General features: G+C 52.7%; 1 protein-coding gene across 1 annotated transcript; it reads left to right on the forward strand.

Annotated features, from left to right (window-relative positions):
* The first annotated feature begins 325 nt into the window (after positions 1-325).
* On the forward strand, positions 326-20,853 carry LOC119111834 (transcription factor SPT20 homolog). The gene is made up of 3 exons (XM_037235667.1): positions 326-560; positions 12,985-13,215; positions 18,366-20,853. The coding sequence occupies exons 1-3, from the start codon at positions 452-454 to the stop codon at positions 19,790-19,792; spliced, it is 1,767 nt and encodes a 588-aa protein (XP_037091562.1). The 5' UTR covers positions 326-451; the 3' UTR covers positions 19,793-20,853.
* Positions 20,854-23,674: the final 2,821 nt, after the last annotated feature.

The following is a 23,674-nucleotide window of genomic DNA, read 5'->3' on the forward strand; positions in this document are numbered from 1 at the left end:
CAGCGCGACCGCGCCGACCGCCAGCTGCCGTCACCCACCGACGGTCGCTCCATGTGTGCCACCCCAGCCAAGGTCCGCCCATATCCAGCGCACGCGCCGCTGCCGCCGCCGTTACTTACATGGCGCTCGGCGCCGAGCCGTCCAGCGTCAGGTGCATGACGTCACCCACCTGACGACCAATGGGCGCACGCCGCCGGCCCATTTCGCCCAGGCTATTTTATGAATCGGAATAAGGCGGCCCGATTCGCGGTACCGGCTTGGGCCGCCTATAGTACGGCGGGCGGGCGCGGGCGGCAGCCAGTTACGCCTGGCACCATGCGCGGAGAGGGTGTCGGCTGGCGAACGCCGACGGCTGGCACGTGCCGACGACCACCCGCGCCGCGCCGCTCGGCCGCCGTACCCATCCGGGCCGTGTTCAGTGGAGCCGGACGCCGGGAATGCTGTAGTGAACATGGTGCTGTGGAGCCCGCGCGGTATGGACTCAACAGCGCCAGTGGAGTCGAGTAGTAGTAGCAGCAGCGACCACGGTGGCGGCGGCGAGGAAGAGGCGGCAGGCTCAGGTGAGTAGGCATGGGTCCTCCAGAGCATGGCGCAGCGCACAGATGCGTATTTCGGAGAGGATATGTTGACCAGATTAAGTGTGTCGAGCTTCGTATATGAGATATTGAATGGGTTGCGACCATTAATAGTGCATTGTGCGATTAGAAACTTGCGCCGTTTGTGCCAAGCGAGATGTTCTAAGCCGGGAATAGATGCTTTCAGTTTTCGCAAATGGAACGTAAACCGTTTGTTACCTCCGTTGAAATGGGAAGCTAAGTAATATTCATACAAGCTAAATAGCTGGCTTTGATCTAGCTGACCGGTATACATACCATCAAAATGCTCAGCAGCCGCTGTTGTTGCCAACATTGCATCTCCCATGTCACATGTGATCCAAGCCATCTAAAGCGCTTTCAATCTGATTCATATGTACAGCTAATACCATTAACTTTCAAGAGAAGTGCAAAGATGTTAAAATGGCATGGATTTATGGCATGGCGTAGGTGGATTATTTTTCATGGCGCAATGTACCGGGCTTTCTATCCGGCTTGATAGCGGCCTTCGCACCATTTGGCTCCGGCTAAAAGTTTGCATTATCTGGCTGGATTTACCCACATGGTCAAAACTCCTATTTAATTTCCATTTTTACGGATGGTGATACATGTGGCAGCTGCAGTGCATCTCAGATCTCTGTTTCCATCTCTGTGCATCTGGTTCCCTGAACTATGTGTTGGCACTGCGCTAGGCGAAAATGCGCAAGGCTCCCTCTGGCGCTAGAGACTGAGTACAGAGCGGATGATATCATTCAAGGCTCCCTCTGGCACTAGAGACCGAGTCCAGAGCGGATGATGTCGTTCAAGGCTCCCTCAGGCACTAGAGACCGAGTCCAGAGCGGATGATGTCCTTCAAGGCTCCCTCTAGCGCTAGAGACTGAGTCCAGAGCGGATGATGTCCTTCAAGGCTCCCTCTGGCGCTAGAGACTGAGTCCAGAGCGGATGATGTCCTTCAAGGCTCCCTCTGGCGCTAGAGACTGAGTCCAGAGCGGATGATGTCCTTCAAGGCTCCCTCTGGCGCTAGAGACCGAGTCCAGGGCGGATGATGTCCTTCAAGGCTCCCTCTGGCGTTAGAGACTGAGTCCAGAGCGGATGATGTCCTTCAAGGCTCCCTCTGGCGCTAGAGACTTAGTCCAGAGCGGATGATGTCCTTCATGGTTCCCACTGGCGCTGGAGACTTTGTATCCAGCACCAGGGGGAGCCATGCAGGTTTGTTGGCAGCACTACCGCTTGACAGCATACTTTTATCTCTCGCCACCCGTGTAAACTAGCCCATTTTTGAAGGTTTGCATGTGAAAACAGACCGGCAGATCAAATTTCGGCTCACGAATTGCAATGCAACCGACGCCAAAAAAGTTTCATTATTTTGCGTTGATCCAGTGGTATTTTTGTCTAGAGGTGCCAGATTCTTGCATCATACCGGGTCAAGCTTTTCTTGCACTCTAATCCCCCAGTATTCTGACTTCCGTTGCGCTCTTCCCGGACTGAGTGGTGCAGTCAGTTTTGCCGCGCGAGGCGTACATAATCATGATGGTGTAGGTTCGAGCCTGTGCAGGCCCAGGAACTTTCTGCCACTATGTGATATAGTGAGTTGTTTGGTAACAGCCGATGCACGCTGTCAGTATCATACAGCCGTTCATATGTTTGTGCTTGCATTGTGCTAGCTTTATCCAGCACTGGAAAAAAATAAGCTGACTCAGTTTCGGGTGATTTTGGCGGGATTGGATTCTCTGCTGCCTTTCCACCAGTAAGGACCCTTTGTCATTCGCGAAGTCCTTCTCTCACTATAACCGGTTGCGCTCCTGACCACAGTTCAGGTCAGCGCAGGCAATATGAAGGGTTGCCCCCCCCCCTCCTTGTCCTGCGTCTTTTCTGCTATCTTACGTTCTTGAAAAAATAAGGACCAAGATACACAACAGCGGACGATACCTACAGTAAGATCCATCACCGTTGAGGATATATGTGAGTGACGTAGCAACGCTAAAAGTCGAATATGTTCGTTATCAAACAAATGCAAAGTGTAAGGGTGAAGCTGAAGTGCAAGTAAAGTTCCCGGCAGTACGCACTTATGCAGCCGAATATCCATATCTAAGAGCTTGTCGCGCAAACAAATTGTTCCGTTTAAGCGTTGCGGAAAAAGTTGTAATTCGTTGGAATGATAATGCTTCACACTTAAACAGCCAACGAATGAAAGTCTTACCAAGTAAGTCACGCGTTGGTGGCACACTCTTTACGTCACTTTTTGAGAGCCAAACATTGTTCACGATAGATGCCTTTAGGGAGGGGACGAGCGATAGCAGTAAAAATGCGTGTTCGTGACAAGACTGGGCGTGCCCACTGACATATGTAGTTAGCGCTGACATGACCAAAAAAATTGTGCAAACTTCAGATATAATAAAAGTTTTAGATACAGGACATAAAGATCCCTTCTTGATGGGGCGGGATGGCCGAGTGCTTAGCACCTTTGACTCCCACGCGGGGAGAGGTGGTATTCGAAAGCCGGCTGCGCCATGACCCGTGAGTGCTAATAAGGCTCCTGCAGTCGCTGGCGCTCCTTAAAGAGGTGTGCTACAATGTGCACCGTGTTTCCTTTTTTGTCGGAGATTCATGTCAGGTAGCAGTAGTCACGTTTTCCAATTTTTTTTTCTCTGAGTGGAATGTATCTATGCGTGCCGGCCGCCCAGCATACATATTTTCCCTCGTTTTTTTTTAAATCTGTGAATCTCATATTGTAAGCGCATCATTCGAGTCACATTCCTCAGATATAATTTGGGCAATTTTCTTATTCCTATAGCAGTCTTCAAACGTGGAGCATAAAATTTGATTATTTCCTCGTCAACGACACAAAACGGTTCTTATTTTCTAAACGGTTGAGACATATTTCGGGAGCTGGGCGTAGGTATGTTTGACTACGAGAAAGTATGTTGTATCAAAAACCTACCAATCTCAATAGCTTCGCCGCATTCTGCCACCACCATCAGCATTGCAGTATTCGTATATTGGCGTGTCATTTTATTGGCATTACGATTTAGACGCTGTGTATAAGTCATGGGGTTCGATTCCCCACGGTGACCACCAGTTCTGCCAGGGTGAGAGGCAGGCATCGCCACAAAGTCTCAGAAGCGTCGTGAAGCCCCAACGACACACAACCATTTCCTGTAAGGTTAGCGACCTACAAAAGGTAGCTTTCTGCCGGATTTCTTGTACGTAAATTGACGATGGCTGGCCAGTCGAGTCGTGTTGCGCCTGATTTTGTTTATAATTATCTGGAAAAACATGAACGTGCGCCATGTACACACATACCTACCCATGTACACACACACCTACCCATGTACACACATACCTACCCATGTACACACATACCTACCCATGTACACACATACCTACCCATGCCTTGTCCTCCAGGATGCGCGGAGGGACGATGGTTTCCTGACTTTAGAAAATAGGAATCTGACAGTGGAGTGGCCGAAAGACGGAGAAACTTTGTGAGAGGGGAGGCACCAACCTTCAAGTTCCATTTCCACCGTCAAGGGTGGCCCATCCCATGACAAAATACTGGATCCGCCCCTAGTGGTACGCTCAAAAGCTGTAGGACGTTGTCTGTGGCTTTCACTTGTGGTTCTGGGGCGTCCATGACTCAAGAGAAACCTGTGCAACACGAGGCCGATTGCAAATATGCGTTTGATGTTTACATTCACTAACAGTGCTCTAAAGTGTTTGCATTTCATTTAACCAGCACAGTACAAGGACATTTTGAGCCAACAGTGAAGTAATTCAACTTTTTCATATCTTAGGGACACATGCAAATGCAGACTTGGGTTTAAAATGTATTTTTAGTCAGAAGAACTTTTCATTATCTTTATTGCACAGAACTGATAGCATTAAGCGCCAGGTTCCACCCTGTGTAGGCTACATCCAATATTTTGGAGTCCAGCCCGATTTTGTAGGGGCGTAGCCCAACATTGGGGGACCCAGCTCAACATGAGGAGCATGCCCCCCAAGAGATACAGTTTGAGCCCCGATAAGGATGTTTTTTCAGCTGCTTTGCATTTTCAAATATTTACGTTATGTAATATTCGTCATACACTCATTGCTCTAGATGCTTGTTTAGTAAATAGACTAAATGTAATGTTGGTGTGTTGTAAATGTAAATGTAAATGTTGGAAAGACTAGAAGGAAAATGCAGTCAAGTATGAGGCTATTATTAACCGAATTTATCGACACGTCATTCTAAGAGATTGAGTCTTGGCTGAGTGGTGATGCTGTAACTTTCACTTCTCCCCTATGACTTTTAACAGCGTGCGCATTTTTGCGTGTGAAAACATAATTTTCTTGGCTGCTGTGCTCGTTGCAAGAATGCGTTTTCAAAGCCGGGATATACCAGTGACATATCACGTGGTCCAGTGACACACATATTCAAACTTCCAGTAATGCTGCTTTTCGCTAAATAACTTGCTCGGCCGCTGTGCCAATCACAAACGTTCATTTCTACTGTCAGTCACGCCCATAAATGCTGGAATACATCTTGGCCATCACAGTTCAGGTGTAACAAGATCCTCATTGTTTGTGCTTACAGGTAGCTTTTTGCCTTCACCATGCCAATTTCACGCAAATTTTTAACGAGAAGGACGTGGAATCCAGTGCACAGTCGCGAAGGCTGCGATGATCTCTCACTTGAATGTATTGTATGTGCTTAGGTCGCCTATTCCAAAAAGTAAATCTGGGGCTAGAATGAAACAAAAAGTGCTGTGCTGTGCCGTGCCGAATTCCTAAATGCGTGACTAAGACTTGACAAATCTGTAAAAAAAAAAATGATCTGCCTATAAGACATTGTTGGTGCTACAGCTGCACTTTCTTGTGCTATAACGTGCGTCGTTGTGGCTTTGCGACAAACTCAGCTGTTGGGGCTGTATGCCATCGTCCGCCTCTCTTCCTAGCAGAAATAGCGAACAGCACGGGGAATCAAACCCCGTACACCGTTTTCCCAATCGCGCAACTTAACCATTGCTCTGTCGTTCTCCCCCCCCCCCCCCCCAGTGCCACTGTTACACGTAACTGATTCTGAGGTTTCACATCAGAGCACGCTTCTGAAGAATGCCTCAAAAGTAACGCACTCTCTTAAAGGACCATTTAGAGACCCTTGTCCACGGGCAAGAGCGACGAAAGAATTAAAGAAAGAATCGTGAACAACGCCATTGGAAATTTAGGCCTTTTATGAAGCCCTTCTGATTAATGGAAATTTGTGACCAAACTCATTAGGGTCTCTACGGAAGACCAAGGGATGTTTTTGGACGCTCCGGGATGTCATGAGGGGACCCTCACATACAAAGTTGTTCGGAAGCGTTGTGAGCTATTAATTATATTTGTACCTCAAAATATTTTGGGCAAACATTTCATTCACGACGCCCATAGGCGCCACGTTAAAGCTGAGATACAAGAGGGGGGGGGGGGGGGACGAGAAAGGCATCGTTTCATTTTACGTCCAAGGCTGCATTTCAAGATTCGCAGCGAGCTATCTATAGAAATTTTGCAGATTTTTATCCACAGCAGATTTTTATTTTATCCATTTAATCCGGCAGTGTCCTTGACATGTCTGAAATCGTGTCAACCAATCAACCAGTATGTTTGATTTAACTCCGACTCCAGCCGACGTAGGTTTTTGTTTTAAGCGGACTCCAACCTCAACTACCCAAACAATTGTCGCAGCCCCGAGTCGGCTTCGTGTCAACGCGTTGTCAAGCACGAGTTTCCATGTGACTAGCAGCAGACATTCCGGTGCAGCGCGGATGGTAGTGCTTCGCCACTGGAACTGCATCCGAGTCTGCGCATGCTGGCTACAAAACTTGCCTGGATTGAGATGCCTCAGACATTATTTATCAGCGTTCGAAACTGCCATAAAAGTTGAATATTACAAATTCATAGATCTCGAAAAAATAGTGCGGTGCAAGAGACGAATGTTGGGTTTCGCTAGCGCCCAGTAGCGTTTATCTTGCTGTCTTATTCTTAGGTACTGGTCGTTGATTTCAAACTGCGGCAGCTGTACAACACGCCAACCGTTTTCAGTAAGCCACTTTTATTTCAGTATGTTCTGGTCGTTTAAGCAAGCACCCATTTTTACCATGTTTTCTAATTGCGTGCGGCAGCTACTCCGAAGAGAACGCGGATCACTGATACAATAGGTGCGCCACCTACGTTTACTTTCGGAGCCCAAGGCGCGAGATGCTTATTGCGAAGCTCAAAAACAACACCCGGCCTAGGTGTCCAGCTATAAACAAAGGGCACTCCAAATGAACGGGCTGGGCCGGATGAGACAACACGGTTAACAGATAAAACAGATACTTGGAAAGCAAATCTTCTACTCGGAAGCCTCGATGCCATTTAATTAGCAGCATATTACATCAGCATCACCTCCATGAATTAATCTCTAAATCCGCCACTAGGAAAGATAATGAATGTTGGGGGTTTCAGGTGGTAGTTCTAAGTGGAACTGATCACGCTATTAGGACGATGAAAGAGACCGTGGTTGACTCCTGTGGTTTGGCATCCTCAGACTCTTTGGTGTTTTCATGCCCGCTTCTGAACCGAAATAGACAACGTCCGACGCGTTTTAGAGTTTTCTCCTGTCCGTTTCGCAACTGTATGCGCTCTTCTCCGTGAATCGGGCCTTGTACAACATACGGGTCATTCACTGCGTCAAGGAAATTAGAGTGAATGGCGTAAGGCTCCTTGAGGTTATGTAAATCGTCATCCACGGTTTCATCGTAAGGTGCGCAATTATCTGCTTTAGATCGACTGCACCCGGTATGGACATCAGCTCATACGGCTTTGAAAGCAGGCGACAGGAAGGCTGATGCGCCGTTTCTCGGAGGCGATTAGTATATCTGAATCCATTAGGCATTGTGTTTGTATCTAGGAGCTTAGCAACTGATGACGGGTGGATCCCACTGACCAGTTTGAAAGTGGTGGTCGTGGGATCCGGATCGTTCCACCGGATGACCCCACCAGAAGACATGGAAGCACCCACCTCAATGTTTCTGACGTGAAAGAAACGCATCACTACTGCTCTTTTTTTCTTTTTCGCCGCTGCTTACTCACAATGCGCCCTGAATGTGGTCGGCCAGTTTGCGGGACCAGGAGCGATCGCAGCGTCCTCGCTGCCGTCAGCCGACCACAAATGCTGCCAGATGATGAGGCCAGTCGCCAACCAGTTTGCGGGGCCAGGAACGATCGCAGCGTCCTCGCCGCCGTCAGCCGACCACAGATGCTGCCAGATGAGACCAGTCGCCAACCAGTTTGCGGGGCCAGGAACACTTGCAGCGTCCTGGCCGCCGTCAGCCGACCACAAAGGCTGCCAGATGATCAGGCCGGTCGCGCCGGACTCATTTCAAATGTCAAGATTGTCAGCCGACCCAGCGTCTCCGGGGCAGGCGGCCCGGCCGGCCTCGGCCTGAGTCACGGGACGCTAACTCACAGTGTCACCTGAGTCATGAGGCTCTGACTCACAGGGTCACCTGGTGTACAGCCCGCTGCTCGCCGGCTGGGCCGGCGCCGGCTAGGGTTCCCGGTCAGGGAAGGAGTGCTGGCAGCTGTAAGTCCCGCCGTCATCGACAAATAGTACGGAGCATGCTTGGAATCCCCCCCCCCCCCCACGTGCACCCACATTGGAGCAAGCCGAAGGGGATATGTGGTGGCGTCGTGAATGGCTGTGATGGTTACCCCAAACATCCATCCACTTGACGTTGGCATTCTGTATACATCAAGAGGCCTCGGTCATTATCATGTCGGTTTTCAGCCGTTGTCCCCAATGAAGCCCTCAGCTGACCTGCTGTCTGAGTCGTCGTCATCACTGGGGCTTTACCACGCACTCACCTGCTGAGACCAAATGGCGTCGCCTGCCATTCGCCCTGGCAGGAGGGGCGGACACCGCGCATGACCGCCGTGGGATGTTTTAATCGCGCGGTGGCCCTCTCATGACCTGGTATCTTCTTGGTCGTACCAGCTGGTTCACTTTGGCGCACTGGGTTGCGTGCCTTTTTCGGAATCCCTGGCCGTCTCGGGCCCATTGAACCTTCGGGGCTCGCCTGGTTGTTTTAAAGTCTTAAATCCGCTGTGCAGAAATGAAGAAGACTTCTGAAGGGGCTTTCATCGTCGTTTTAATTAGGTACGATGTGGGCCACACTTTGTATTCAAAGCTTAAGCCCACAAATTTGTGATCATTCCAGAATGTATCATGTATGTTTGTAAGTCACTTGAGTGATCTGATTTTACTCTGCCGACCTATCTTTCAACCAATGTTTGATCATGTTTGGACTCGAAACGACGTGGCTAACGCTTTGATAAACTCCAGTCAGCAAAAATATCAAACGTGCTGTCAGGGACGCATGCGGTTAGTTCTCATGCTCTGCGTAATAAACTGGTCCCTTCTAAGTTCATGAATCTTAATAAATTGGAGCTTCAGTCTTTGTTACATTGTCTTTAGGCGATTGTCAAGGTTTATGAGCTGGGATTGAACTCCAATAATTTTGAAATGTGGGGGGTTTCGATAAGACGTTATGCAAAAGCGTATTTTCCTTTTATGACATGCTTAAGAAGTTCACCGACGAGCATTCAAGACATGGTCGTCTTATTCGACCGTACGTCCCGGGTCGATCTGACACAGGCCCGCATCGGAGCTGCACGAGGTAGAAGTAAATAGGCGTGATCAATTTTTGGGTTATTCAAGAAAAAATAAAAAAAATTCAAAAAACGGTTTTTGATCGATGGCAAAAATAATGGCATGCCTTTTTCCTACGCCAAACCAATAGCTAGGGCTGTCACTGAATGGAATGCACCGAGCAGGCGCTGATGATGCAAGATCTCCCCTTAGGTGAAACCAGATCCGGCCCCTGACGATGCGGGAAATCCACAAGAACAAGGCGGGCACCAGCCACTAACCTCCGGACGTCGCGCTTTTCATGAGCTTGCACTCATTGATCAGTAGCGTCCTGAAGTCACAAGTGACGCGTCCACGAACGTTGTGATGTTTTTTCTCTGTCATGTAAGACATTCTATCAGCGATGTACATTGTAACAGGATGCTATTATGAGAAGCATAGGTCACGTCGTGATGTGTGGGTTTAGGAACGGGCAAAGTCATTCTGCACGCATCGGAGGCTAATGTGCGGACAGTGCGGACTTCCTTAGCTCTCGTGCTCTTTGAAAATGAGCAGGTGAGCGGATTATACGTGTGACTGAACCTCTTATCACTCTTACACGACGTTTTCCCCTCGCGAGAAGGGAAAAGTAGCGATTACTGTCGCCGTTTCATGCTTTGCCCCTGCGCCCGAGCTCCGTTTTTGTGCTGTGCCAGAGCACATCTGCACGCCTGAGGGTTGCCATGGCCGAAAGGTTTTGGCCCAGCAAAAACGTTTCCCGGTGTTGTGTTTGTAGTTCGAGTCTGCATCACGATTCAAAAATCGGCTTTTTAACCAAAGGAACTGTAGAACATCTGAAAGGAATTCGGCGTATGTGGAAAACTGCTTCGTTCTATTTTTCTGAAACCCGTAGACAATTTATATTGAAGATGAGAGGTCTTCGACCTTCCAGAGATGTTAATCCGCAGCATCGACACTGTTGCGCTACGCCCTTTGCTTTAACGCTTTGGACGAAAACACCTCTGCTATAAAGATTGTACCGCTACCGCATAGGTTTCGTCATTCCAGCCAGTTTCCAGCCAGAATTTTGCGGAATTACTACGGTGTGAAGAGAAAAACTCTTGGCGAAAAGACGCGTGTTGAATCTAAAGGGCAAGATGCAACCTTTCACGTGTTAAATTAAGCAAACTATTGTTGGTAGCGCTAATTATTTTAAACATCTTAAGTTTTGCCTTTGAAAATCGTACTTTCACTTTACTGATCAGTAAGCAACACCAAAACCTATGTGGGCTTGTCTCGATATGTCAAAAGCAAGATGATGAGGGGAGAAAGGAGCAGAAAGCTTTATTTGTAAATATTTGATCCATGAGCATGTAGTTGATCCACGACCATATAGACCAAAATCAGGCCAGCTGGCTGGAAGGCCCATGCTCACTGTATTTTGTAAACGGCCTGGCAAAGATCTAGTGCAAAAGTCGAGATTGCATATTTATTGCAGTGCAATGGACGAACGCCGCCAGCGAACCTGCGAATCTGTTGTGGCACATTACAAAAAGAAAGGAAAAGGGAGTTGGGCCCACAGAAATACATCGATGGGCCGAATTCATGTTAAATGCCCCAATAGCTGAGATCTGAGATGCAGAGGCAGTAAATGCGACAAGGAGCGAGCCACTGCATGACACGTACTGCATCTCTGTGCTATTCTTCCAGATGTCCTCTTGTGGGGTTCGTGAGGTCGTTGGAACTGCATTGCAGCTCACTCGTGAAATCGAATGTCCGGGGAGCATACACTCGTGGCCTATGAAACAAAGGTTGCAGCATGTTCTCAAATTTTGCGTCAAAACCGTTGGTTCCCATTTGGCAATATACATTCGATACAACTTTAGAACAAGTCTTGGCCAGTATGGGGTTAACATTACAGCGTTCCGCAGCGTAGTGGAAGTTACTCCTGTCCCTCTTCTCACCACGTAATTCCGTTGGACAGAGGCATAACCAGGTGCTAGATGAAGTATTAGATATCCGACCCATCCTGTTGCCTGGATGGCACGTCGCGCATGGCAGCACGACGGCAACAAGCGACAGATGAGACAGCTTACCAGAACGATTGATGTTGTTCTGAGACCAAGAGAGGGAGAGAAAAGAGAGAGAGAGAGAGAGAGAGAGAGAGAGAGAGAGAGAGAGAGAGAGAGGAGAGAGAGAGAGAGAGAGAGGAGAGAGAGAGAGAGAGAGAGAGAGAGAGAGAGAGAGAGAGAGAGAGAGAGAGAGAGAGAGAGAGAGAGAGAGAGAGAGAGAGAGAGAGAGAGAGAGAGAGAGAGAGAGAGAGAGAGAGAGAGAGAGAGAGAGAGAGAGAGAGAGGAGAGAGAGAGAGAGAGAGAGAGAGAGAGAGAGAGAGAGAGAGAGAGAGAGAGAGAGAGAGAGAGAGAGAGAGGAGAGAGAGAGAGAGGAGAGAGAGAGCGAGAGAGAGAGAGAGAGAGAGAGAGAGGGACTGAGGCTCGAGGATTGCGTCAGGACCAAACCTGGCGGCGTCCGGAAAAAGGGCTGAACTTTGAAGAATAGCTGATTCCACCCACCTACTTGGCCGGCGACACATTCTACCGCACCTGTAACAACGGCCTTACAGGCGTAGCGCCACAAAGTGCGTTGTTTATTACATAATGTACTTGCGCTGCTAGTGAGCTTACATCGGCGAAACCAAGCCTTGCGTCATGTACCGCTTCGGCGATCATTACAGAGGGCTCACGAACCGGACCAAACAGACGTCTCTGGAGATGCTCCAGAGATCATGTGCTCCAGTCCCGTTTGAATGAGCCGGTGCTCCAGCTGGCGCATTAAGTTGCTTCGCCGGCGCAGGGATGATGCCGACCGCAAAATCGCTGAGGCATTTACCACTCGTGACAGGCATCCAAAATTAAATAGTCGGGCACTTAGGTCGTGACAGCATCACGTATCAAAATATATTTAATGAACCCCCTAGCTGGACTGAACAGGGAAATGTCTCACGTGGGTTGTTCTAATCCATCCGAATTGTGTCGGAAAGCTTTTCAGTCAACGCGCTTGATAAACGTTCCCCTAGTCATGTTCTGAAGAAGGCAAAAACCGAGTATCTAATCTTGTTATCATTTTTGCACACCTTAGTCCTCACCAATCATAAGCTAAGCTTTTTCATAGCAACTTCAAGAGCTTCGAGTCGGTCGAGTTTGATCACGTGCTTGGGATTCCTTGGCAGCGAGCCGAATCTTAGGCGGCAGTGAATTGTGTGACGTCACAGTATGATGTCATATATCCGGCTTCTAGAACCTGATTGCTCAGCGACGGAAGTAGGGCGGGGCGTAGTAGAAATTATGACATCATGCTGCAGAAACAGTGCGGTCGCCGGTATAAGGAAAATGATGAAGAAATCGCCAAAAGACGGCATTTTTGGTTCTCCTGTGTCCTCATTAAAGTGAATCTGCATCGCTCTTGCACACCAGTTTGTTTTACGGAGATCGTTTTGTTCGGTTGGCTGCGGCTTCTGTCCATATTGGTCAGCTTGGGTGTGACATCAGATCATGTGACGTCACAGCTCTGGCCGGCCGGCGCTCACCATTGGCCAGCGGGTCGGCCGCCGGCGCCCATTCATGAAATGCATGGTGGCTGTAGTACGGCGGTGCCGAGTGCCAACGGCAGTCGGCTGGCGGCGCTGGCGCGGTGGAGTCGCGTGCGCGCCGACGAGCGCAGGCGCCCACGCGGTCTAACGCCACGCCATCGCCTCGCCTCCAGGTGCCTTAGCGAGCCCGGCCAAGATGATCATGGAAGGCTCGGAGCTGGTAACGGCGCCTAGCCTGGCCGGCACGCCCCTGGGCCTGTTTGGCTTCGATACCTGCAAGGATCCCTTCTCGCCGCCGCTCAGCCCCAGCGAGCTGCTCAGCTGCGGGGCCGAGCTCAGCGAGCCTGTCACCACCAGCCTCGAGATACCATCGTTCTTCAGCAGCTTCCCGACAATCGGAGCAGGTCAGTCACAGACAGGCGGGCCACATAGCCGCCCCGGCCGGCCCGGCCGCTCCCGCGGTCACGCCAACTGGCAACGCGGCACCTATCTGTCTGCTACTGCTGGCCAATTGCCATACGTGCATGAACTGTCTAGTTTCATCATGCTTGCGTCGTGAAAAACATTCCAAGTAACAGAGGGCAGCAAAGCATGTCTGTGAAAGTATCCACGGCGTGTTCGATGGGGTTTGCCCAGCACTAAGTTTTGGGCACAACGGACAGTTTTGTTTTGTTTTGACAAATTAAGACACCAAAACAGAAATTCACATCAGTAAGATTTGAGGTTTGATGTTAAAGGCCTTCTCCCTTATATGCAACCCTTACATAGGCTTTTGGGCTCTGGTTCTGGATAAAAGTATATTAGCTACAATATCGTGATTGAAATAAATCCTGGTGCGCACCTGCGTGATGTGTGTTGGAATCAGACTAAAATAATGTTTTTTACATATCATTTGGTCTTCGAAAAATCTGTTTTACCTATTATGATTGTCAGTTATAGCGTCAAGCCTAGCAGCACAGCATCCAGTCCATTGAACGTTGTGATATTTTGCATGCGCACTCCGCTGGGCGCTGGTGGTGCACCCATGGCGGGTGCGTTTGAGTGCACACGTGTACGGCTTCACTGTCGTTGGACGGCGCCTCCGCCAGTCAGCACGAATCCCTGCTGCCCATGAATATGTCCAGCGGTATGGGGCGGGACAGGCGCCGGGACGGGAAGCCGCTGCCTGCCAATTCCAGTATTATTTGAAATGAGGTCGATGGCTGCTACTATCAATTCTCGGCTGAGATTACGTGTGTCCTTCACCGCCCCCCCCCCCCTCCCATTCACCTTCCACTTGCGCCGAGATTCCACCGTCACTGCTTCGGGTCATGTCTCGACGGTGGAAGTTTTGCGGACGTGGGAAAGTGAAAATTGACCACGATTGACATGTGCGTGAGATAATATTCGTTTGATTCTGTCACGAAAGTCTTGCTCATTTTCCTTATCACAGCCTCGGAATGTCCTCTGAGATGGTTCGGCGCCTGCATTCAGTGTGCGATGCCCAGGCCGCTGAGCCGAACCCATGCGCGCGGTGCGCTGGCCTCTTCCCCCGTTGCCACGGCAGCTGCCTTCTGGGAGCGTTGCCAGATGGCCGTGCCGTACATGCATCCAGTCAGCGTTTCCCGCCAGCCGGCCTCGTGTCCAGCCGTGGCAGCTGGATCGGGCTCGGCGGCCTGGCCGCGCGCCTCGCGTGCAATCTGGTGTGACGACATAGTGTGACGTCACTTCCCTAGTCAGAACCCGCATCGCCCATGGCGGTCACGCTGTGCAACGTCACGGCTGACGTCATGAGATGACATCATCGGACCGGACGGCGATTGGTCGGGTGTGAGGTCATCGGACGCCGCGGGTTGCGGCCTTGATGGCCGCTACCGGTCGGCAACTGTGCCGGATGCACGTCCGGCGGGCCCCCGGCGACGGCGGCGCGTTTGGCCGGCAGATAAGCACGTGGCGAGTTCGCACGAACCGCGCTGGTGCAGTCTGGAAAACACGGATAGTGAGTGCGGTCGCCGGCCATACTTGACGGCTTAGGGGGATGTGCACGGCAACATGGGCGGCGCAGCAGGGCGTGGAGGGGGGAGGGGGTAGCGGTTAGTGGGGGCGGTTAGGTGGCGGTTAGAGTATGTTTTACACTCAATCAAATTTGGGGAGGCTCCTTTGCTCAAAATGAAGGATTTGTGACTCACTTTGATTACCAACATTCATATGAAGGAGGCCCTCTTAACTCAGCTAGAAGTTACGGCGTCAGGGGTGCTTCTGAACGCACCGGGTTCAGAAGCAGCCGGGAGTCCGGGGGGGGGGGGGGGTCTCCGGGCAGCCGGAGATCGGAGGCTCTCGGCCCGTCTCACAGTGCCTCACCGCGCGTGAGGGGCAACTGCCAAGTTATTCCCAGCAGCACAGCCACATGCAGTCTGTCCGTAATGTTTCAGGCGATTTTTCGAACGATTTTGGTCACATATTAGGGGTGAGACAAACATGGCTGGGAGTCTCCATACAGATCCGAATCTCTACCCGCGGTTATAGGCGCTTGCGAATGGGTTGCAAATGGGGAAAGTATGAGCAAGTCCCGCTAGGCTTACGGCAAATATGCTGCGTTCTGCGGTTTCCTGAGCGAGTCACTTGTGCGGAATAGACCATTTATCCTTTAAGCTACACATCAACCCTACTGCATTGCGTTAAGAAAAAAGAAGCAGAGCAGGGCTGCCGTCCCGATTTTAGACGTCCCTACCCTTCTGGAGGCTTGTCTATCGCGAGGTACATAATACATTTTACAGAAGTGCGGAGGGGCCAAAATACCTGTCGCGACGATGCTCCGCCCGTGCACACCGTGCAGCGTCCTGCAGACCGTGACCGCACGGCCCCCCTGCGACAGGCTAGCCGTCGCGCCAATTATTTATGTCCACTCTCATCCATGCACGCGCCGGTCGTAAACGGTGCGAGGCGGACGCAAAGCCGGGCCGCTGTCCCAGTTTTGACAGGACAGGGTGCAGACTGGCGGAGCGGACAGCGGGCGGCCGCGGTGGCGCCGGCCGGCCGGGCCACAACTGTCGGGGCCGAACGGCGGCGGCGTGCCGGCGCTGGCCGCGAGCCGGCCGTAACGACCGAGCACGCCTCTCCAGCTCGCTTCGGCGGGCCGCTGAGGGCTGCCCGTCGGCCGGGGAGGGTTTGCAGGTGCCGCTTGCTGGTTTGGTTTCTTTTTGTTTGTGCCTCCATAGACCATTCTGTATGGACGTCAAGGCGACCTGTATGGACGTCAAGGTGACCTGCATGAACATCAGGGCGACCTGTACGAACATCAAGGCGACCTGTATGAACGTCAGGACGACCTGTATGGACGTCAAGTAGGACTAATGCTTAAATTTCGACAAGTTGGGGGAAGTGCGACAGCCCGTTGTATCCCCCAGTCCCCACCCCTCCAGCGCTTGCGCACTGTCCCCACGGTTTCAGCTCCTGATGGGTCTCAACACACCCCTGATCACCGGCTGCCTGGCCTCTGCTGAGAGCCTGGCGTGGCGAACAGTCGGCGTGGCCTCGGCGATTGTCCCCAGACCCGCACGCCGGGCGCCCCGTTAAAGGCGACCACCCCCGCGCCACCAACGACCAGTCGCCGGGCCGCCGGCTTTAGTCTTGACCCTGACCGTCACGTGTCGATCGATCGTGTGACGTCACCGGTCGCCGAGACAGCCCCGGCCGGTGACGTCGGGTGAAGCCGGCCGCAAATAGCCGGCCCGTTTCGGAGCGGCCGTAAAGGCTAAATGTGAGCGGCAGCGGGCCACGGGCGTATTTCGGTCGCCGCCGACGGTTACCGGCGCCGGCTAGACAATCACAAGCCGCCGACTGAGCTCCCTGGGGCTGGCGACGGTCCGGCCGGCGCGCGGCTGCCGGGCCGAGGCGCGGCGCGCCCGGTCAGCCGGTGCCGCGCGCGCCCTACACCGCAGGGAGGGGAGTCCCCGGTAATGCTATGCTCAGCGGTCAGGGCGGAGGCGGACATCGCCATAGGGACTTCACGGGTTGGGAAGACCCATGGCACCCATAGGGAATGGGTAACGGAGTGGGTTGGGTGCATATTTTTGGAAGGCTATGTGTATGCATGTGACGTTTACGAAATTTTGGGACAAATGGTTCAAGAACTGCCACACCATATTACTGTCTGCACCTCTTTGGTCAAAATTATCTCTCTAACGTCTTCCAAAGTTCAGCTAGGAAGCTTCTCCCGCTCTGAGCCCGTATTAAGATAGCACTCACCTCTGAATCGTCTTCCAGTAGGAGCCCACCGGTACAAGTATTACGTATTACGCTACAGAGACTCAGGCCCCACAGGCGCCAGCCACACAGGCGTACTTCCACCCCGTCTGGCTCCCAGGTCAAATCTACCGCGTGGTGGTCCCCCGACCCCGACGTGACTTATCATTCTAGAGCCTTCGGTCGACCCCACTGCCTAGCCGTCCCTCATCTCCATTAACTAGCTGATCGCAAACATGCGAAGAGCCTCACTCTGAGCTGGCGACAACAGCTGACCGTAACAGCGTTCTAACACCCTCGACACCAACACGACACTACAGGCTCTATTCACGCTACTTTGCAATTACCATCGCAAAACAGTAAGTTTGAGCGTAAATTTACCTGACATTTGTCCATAATTTACGACAAAAATCCTGCGAATGAAGCGTTTCCATGAATGTCTATGCTCAGGCATATTGCGGCTGGCGGCAAGCTGTGACACGGCCGGGTATCGGAGGGGGGGGGGGGGGGGCATCACGGTTCACTTCGCTGTTGGTGATGTCGATAATTGCCATTTGGCGGCAGTCGGTTTGCATCTCGACCTCTGTCGCAGACATGTATTTAAGCAGCGGATTGGGATTGCTCAGTGCTTTATTGGGATCGGTGTAATAAGCCAAACAACAGCAGTCGGGGTGCGAGTATATAAAATACTTGTGAGCAGGCCTTAGTGCTGCGCAGATAAGATCACAACTTTGAAGATCTCGCTTACGGCACGGGGTGATAAAATAGAACAATGGAAAACTGAGTCTCGTCAGATTTTTCCGTTATGAGCTCCACTAAAACGGTGTCAGGGGTTACGTGTAATCAGTTGTTGCCATTTATTGCGATTACGACTGCGATTGCATTATAAAGCGCAGTTAAACCCATGTCTATATTCAATGATCTTGAATTCGGGCGTGGATAAATTTAGCCGAGGAGAACCTCTCGATGTGTTGTGCGGAGTTTGTGCAGGCGTGTGTCGCGTGACGTATGTGCAGGTCCCCATCTTCGAGTCTCCCCACAACATTGAAACCTTTGCTGTTGTCGTCTAGCCATGCAAAGCCGCCAGCTTGTCCGCGGGCTCACCCCGCTCCCCGGGGACGCCGGCCGGCCTTCTGACACTCACACCTGTCAGCGAGCTCACCCCGTTCCCCGGGACGTCGGTTGGTCTACTGACGCTCACACCTGTCCGCGAGCTCACCCCGTTCCCCGGGACGTCGACCGGCCTTCTGACGCTCACACCTGTCCGCGAGCTCGCCCCGCTCCGCGGTACGTCGGCCGGTCTACTGACGCTCACACCTGTTCGTTGCAGGTGGACAGAGCGAACGCTCGATCAGCAGTCCGGCCGGCAGCGAGGGCGAACCGGAGCTGCTCCGACGCCACAGCGCGTCGCGGGCCGCCACCCCCGCCGCGCCGCCCGCCGGCCCGAGCCCGGCCACTCCGCCGGCCGGTAGCGGCATGTTCCCCAGTCAGCAGCAGCGGGAGGAAGAGGAGGAGGCCGCCAGTCAGAGCGAGCAGCAGCAGCAGCAGCAGCGACAGCAACAGCAACAACAACAACAACAGCAGCAGCAGTTGGCGTACCAGGACCCGACCGTATCACAGCCGGAGGGTCAGCAGGCGCCGTCGGCTGCGGCCGTGGCGACGGTCACAGCCAGCGCGAGCGCCGTCTCCGCCCCCTTGGCGCCCTGGCTCTTTTCGCCCTTCTTCTCACTATTCGGCCAGCAGGCGGCCGAGCAGCAGGCCAGCCAGCAGGCCTTGTTCCAGCAGCAGCAACAGCAGCAGCAGCAGCAGCAACAACAACAACAACAACAACAACAACAACAACAACAACAACAACAACAGCAACAACAACAACAGCAACAGCAACAACAACAACAGCAACAACAACAGCAGCAGCAGCAACAGCAGCAGCAGCAGCAGTTGAGCGAGCAGCTGCAGATGCAGACGTTCAGCCGCGAGGTGCCGTTCGGCTCGCAGCCTCCTGAGATGCTTTTCGACCCGTCAGGCGCCTACTCGATGAAGCCGTCGCCGAGCTACAGCAGCGGCGGCTCAACGCCAGCCGGCCCGGCGCCGCTCTCCAGCCCACTGCGCCAGCAGAGTCCGCACCAATGGGCGCCGCCGGCGCTGTCCGCGCTCGAGTACGGTCCGGCAGCGGCCGCCGCCGCCGGGCCGCCGCCGTTGGTGCCGAAGGAGGAGCCGCCGGGCGGCGAGCCGCCCGCCCAGCTGTCCCAGTACAGCCAGGACACGAGCCGTGGCCACGAGATTCTGTCGCAGGCGTACCAACAGTCACAGCTGCCGCTGAAGCTGGTGCCCGTGCGGCAGCGCAAGTACCCGAGCCGGCCGACCAAGACGCCCTTGCACGAGCGGCCTTACGCGTGCCCAGTGGAGGCGTGCGACCGGCGCTTCTCGCGCTCGGACGAGCTGACGCGTCACATCCGCATTCACACGGGTCAGAAGCCGTTCCAGTGTCGCGTCTGCATGCGCTCGTTCTCGCGCTCCGACCACCTGACGACGCACATCCGGACGCACACCGGCGAGAAGCCGTTCACGTGCGAGGTGTGCGGTCGGCGCTTCGCCCGCTCCGACGAGAAGAAGCGGCACGCCAAGGTGCACACGCGCCGGTCGCGGCGCGAGCCCCACTCGCCCGGCGACGGCGGCGACGGCGGCGGTCCGTCGGGCGGCGGCGGGCGCGGCTCGCCGTCGCACACCGCCACCTCGGCCGAGGCGGCCGCGTCGTGAGGGCGCAGCGGCGCGCGCCGCCCAGCCCGTCCGCCCCAGTCTGCCATCGCATGTGATACCGCCGCGGCGGGGCCCTAGGCCGCCGCCCTGCGCATCGCAGTGTGCGCCAATTTGCCAGTACAAAGAGCCGGCGTGGGAGCAGCGCCAGGTCGGAGTCGGGTTGGTCAGCTCTAAGCTCGACCGGACGCGCTCGAGACGAGCTCAGAATCTCAGCTCCATCCCACCACCGGTGCGCAGGGTCGTCAGTTCAACGCCTCGGATGTATCCGAGAGCACACGCACGCGACATTACTTGTATGTGCATACGCACAAGCATCCCTGCATAGGTCAGCTGCTTCTGCCGTCGAGGCCGAACATTTGATGGCGTGCGCACGTTGCTGACATGCCATCGTGGTTGTTATGTATCTCGTTACTGTTCTTATATACAGACTTTTGCTTGTCTACACGTGAGTGGAGTTGAACCGCGCTCATTTTTGAAATGTTTCAGCGGACTTCTCATGTGCTGCTTCGCCCAGATGCTCGTCAAAGACGACGTTCCATTGAAATGTCCTGAGTCAGGATGGGACGATGGAAAGGTGCCATGGTTTCATTGTATTACATTCTGGGCTGTCGCTCTTTGCGAGTGGACTGCACTAGTCGTGTTCCAGAAAGCGTGGTGCATGAAATGTTTTAGAACGTTTTAACGTGTTTTGGGAACTCATGTTAAGATATTCGTTGCGTTGCGTTTTTGGGGGGCGAGTTTTCCCATTGCACAATTTTGATATCTGGATGCTGTTTGTAGCTAGAACAAAATGCTGAAACTGCCTGCAACGTGAATATCCTTCCATGCCTACTTTATATCATCGTACCATGTTTGAAACGATTTGTGCGGGACGCATTCATGGAAGCGGCTATAAGTGCAGAGCTATTTATTTTTGCTGCTTAGTGCCCATGTGATGTAAAGATGTCATAACGAAATACAGTTCAATGAACCCCACGCACGGTTTGTAGAGGATGTTGAGTTGGGCCCTGATGAACGCATCCCACGTCTTCAATATATTCATTATTCACGTTCCCTGCATCCGGCACGGTAGCTCTGCACTTCGTGCGCACGTCGGTAGTGAATTTCACCGAAATCACCCACGGATGACGATTACGGTGCGCTCAGCTGCACTCAGCAGATTTTGGGCGCATTACGAAGAGGGATCGATTGCTTCGAAATGTTCTTGTGCACGACGCGGCGGGCCCGGGTGAAGCACACAACTCCGCGAGCGGGCACGGGCGAACCACCCAGCTCCTCAAGCGGGAGCGTGACGCAAACTCGCACACTCGCACGCACGCACGCACGCACATGAAACTCGGAGCGGAGCGTGGGCGGATAGTATGACGGGGGTGGGGTACGAGAGCGGCCGGCGGCACCAATGCCCGTCCAGGAAGCGCAAGATGCACGCCCGAAGAAGGGAACAGTGCTGCAACGGTAGCAGATGTGTAATTTCATGCCAACTTAATCAATGAAAGTTCATTTTTGCCCCAAGACCTCTCAAATATTGACAAAATTTTGTAGGATGGGTTTGCTCTAGCTCTGAGCACGGTTCTTAGAGCATTAAAGAGGCTGGAGCTACAGTTTTTTTGCGAAAAACGTGAGACAATCGAGGCCGCTGCAGTACCACGCATCATTACCCCCACCCCCCCCCCTAACTATAGCATATGCCCCAGTAATTTGAGGGAAAGAGAATTTTAACACCGATTTGTAAAAAAAAACTGAACATTTTTTCAAAAAAGTAAGGTTTTTAGATTATCCAAGCCTTTTTACCTTAGAAATCATGCAAACTGCAGCGGGCATTTCCATACTGACTCACCCAGCACGTACCGAACCGATCCTCCTGCGTGTTGCGGTCGGTCACCGTCCCCCAAATGCCCCTCCCCCTAGTGCCCGGTGTCTGACGCAGTTTGAAGTCTGTTGCTGATACGGAGCCGGCAGGAACGACATAAATCACGCTTGGGTGCCCTATCCGCGCTAGTTACTTACAGTGAGCGACCCTTAGAGCTAAGTGTGCGCGACACAGGTCGTGAAGCGATACCTAGATATATGCTCCATTCTAAGCATCGGGTGAGCAGCAGTGGCGGGTCTAAGTACTCCCAAGGAACCAAGGAGCTACAGAGCAGTGTTCAAAATTAAGTGCTCAGTTAGCGACTCCAGTGCTTGCCATCGGAGAAAGTTCAGTCGAAAAGGTGCAGCAAAACCAGCTCGGGACAATTGGCTTGTTATCCTGGCACACAGATAATGCGTCAGTGAAAGTATAATAAAATGGATATGCCCGCATCACAAGCAAGGTCTATTGATGCAATCACAGAATGCAGAGAGCATCGCTCCAGCTGTAGAGACGTGCGCCAGTTCGTTTCTCAAGGAGCACCAAAGGAGACAAATACCATGGCGCTAAGGCAAGCCTGGCCGAAGTTGACTGAAGGCATGGTTCGCGGTGTATCCAACTTTAAACCTCCGCTCCGTTGGACGCTGACATCCTGGGAACGCCACCACTCGCCCGGCTCCGTTCAAACAGTCCCGCTCCCCGTGCCCCGACGACCCGACCCCGACACGGGTCACGTGGCCACGGACCAATCACCGCGCGCCACGCAGGCTGCACTCCGGCGCGACGCGCCGGGCAAGTTGACCGAGCCGGCGACCCGGACCGAACCGGACCGGCAAGGCCGGCCGGCTCAGCATCCAACAAAGGAGTGTATCGATCACACAGGCAACCGCATGCAGGCAGCTGTGCGTACCCCCAACACTAACAAGTATCAGCTGCATTCATCTGGAAACAAAATATACACATCCTTGGGAAAGTCGAGGAAGATCCTATGCATATCTTGTGAGAAACGAGCTCCCAGGAGGACTTAAGTCCAGCTAAATCGCGTGACTAATCGAAATCTAGTAAGCTTGCTGAGCGACAGTGGTTGGCGAGTGTAAGAATTGCAAAAAAACATTAATGCCAAGTGCGATTTAAGTGAAATCACAGAGCACTGATGAGTTGTAAGAAACAATGTGTGTGCTCGCTTAGTCCTTTGCTCAGTCCACGGTCAGATATACCATACACCACACACATTAAAGGAATACAAAATGAACATGCTACGCATATTTTCATATTCTTCGTTTCGGACTAGTGTTCTTTATTTCCGTTTCACATAACAGGACACATCCCTTGGAAAGCAAGGCAAATGAAAGGCATTACCTTCGTGGTGGTGCGCAGGGAGTCTAATGAGATTCATTCGCGCAAGCGCGGATACTGCAAATCGAAATTTTGAGCTATTCAGAAAGATTTCGAGAAAGCTGGCATCAGCGATGGACTCGGACGTATCTGATCCGAAATAAGTGAAAATACAAACAGGTGGCATGCTCCCTTTAAACTTCGCCGTGCTTTTGTTTTGAGTTTCCCAAATGGATCGGTACGACTGGGGCTGTTTTAGCGTTCCATAGTCGCAAGACACTGCCAAGACACTGACAAAGCCGACCGCGATTTAATCGCACGACGGGCACTGCCCAAGGCCCTATCACTGGACCTTTGTCTGACTTCCGAGTCGCCCCACATGAACAAGAGACATCACCCTCACAGTGCGCACTTACTCCCTCCTCCCCCCCCCCCCTCCTCCACGCCTCAAATCGCCCCGGCCCGACAGTACATGGGGGGGGGGGGGGGGGCAGTCGGCTGCGGCGGTACGCTGCGCGTCCAGTCTTCGTGCGTTACGCGTGATTTCTCGGAACTTGAACTATGTCTTTTTTAGTGGATGACCACCTTGCTGTTCTCGAACTTCTGGGACTAAACTATGCCCTTTCACGGGCAAATAAAAAGGATTAATGTTACACGGGAAAATTGTTCTTCGTGCCTTGCAATAGTACATAATGCCA

This window comes from Pollicipes pollicipes, unplaced genomic scaffold, assembly GCF_011947565.3.
Source record: "Pollicipes pollicipes isolate AB1234 unplaced genomic scaffold, Ppol_2.1 Scaffold_7261;HRSCAF=8764_pilon_pilon_pilon, whole genome shotgun sequence".
In the NCBI taxonomy this organism is placed as follows: Eukaryota; Metazoa; Arthropoda; class Thecostraca; order Pollicipedomorpha; family Pollicipedidae; genus Pollicipes; species Pollicipes pollicipes.

What these genes read in the sequence shown, in the direction of transcription:
- LOC119111834 (XM_037235667.1), top strand. Translation starts at nt 452, where the DNA reads ATGGTGCTGTGGAGCCCGCGCGGTATGGACTCAACAGCGCCAGTGGAG. An exon ending in GGAAGAGGCGGCAGGCTCAG is followed by an intron (nt 561 to 12,984) that starts GTGAGTAGGCAT and finishes CCTCGCCTCCAG; the next exon opens with GTGCCTTAGCGAGCCCGGCC. An exon ending in CTTCCCGACAATCGGAGCAG is followed by an intron (nt 13,216 to 18,365) that starts GTCAGTCACAGA and finishes TGTTCGTTGCAG; the next exon opens with GTGGACAGAGCGAACGCTCG.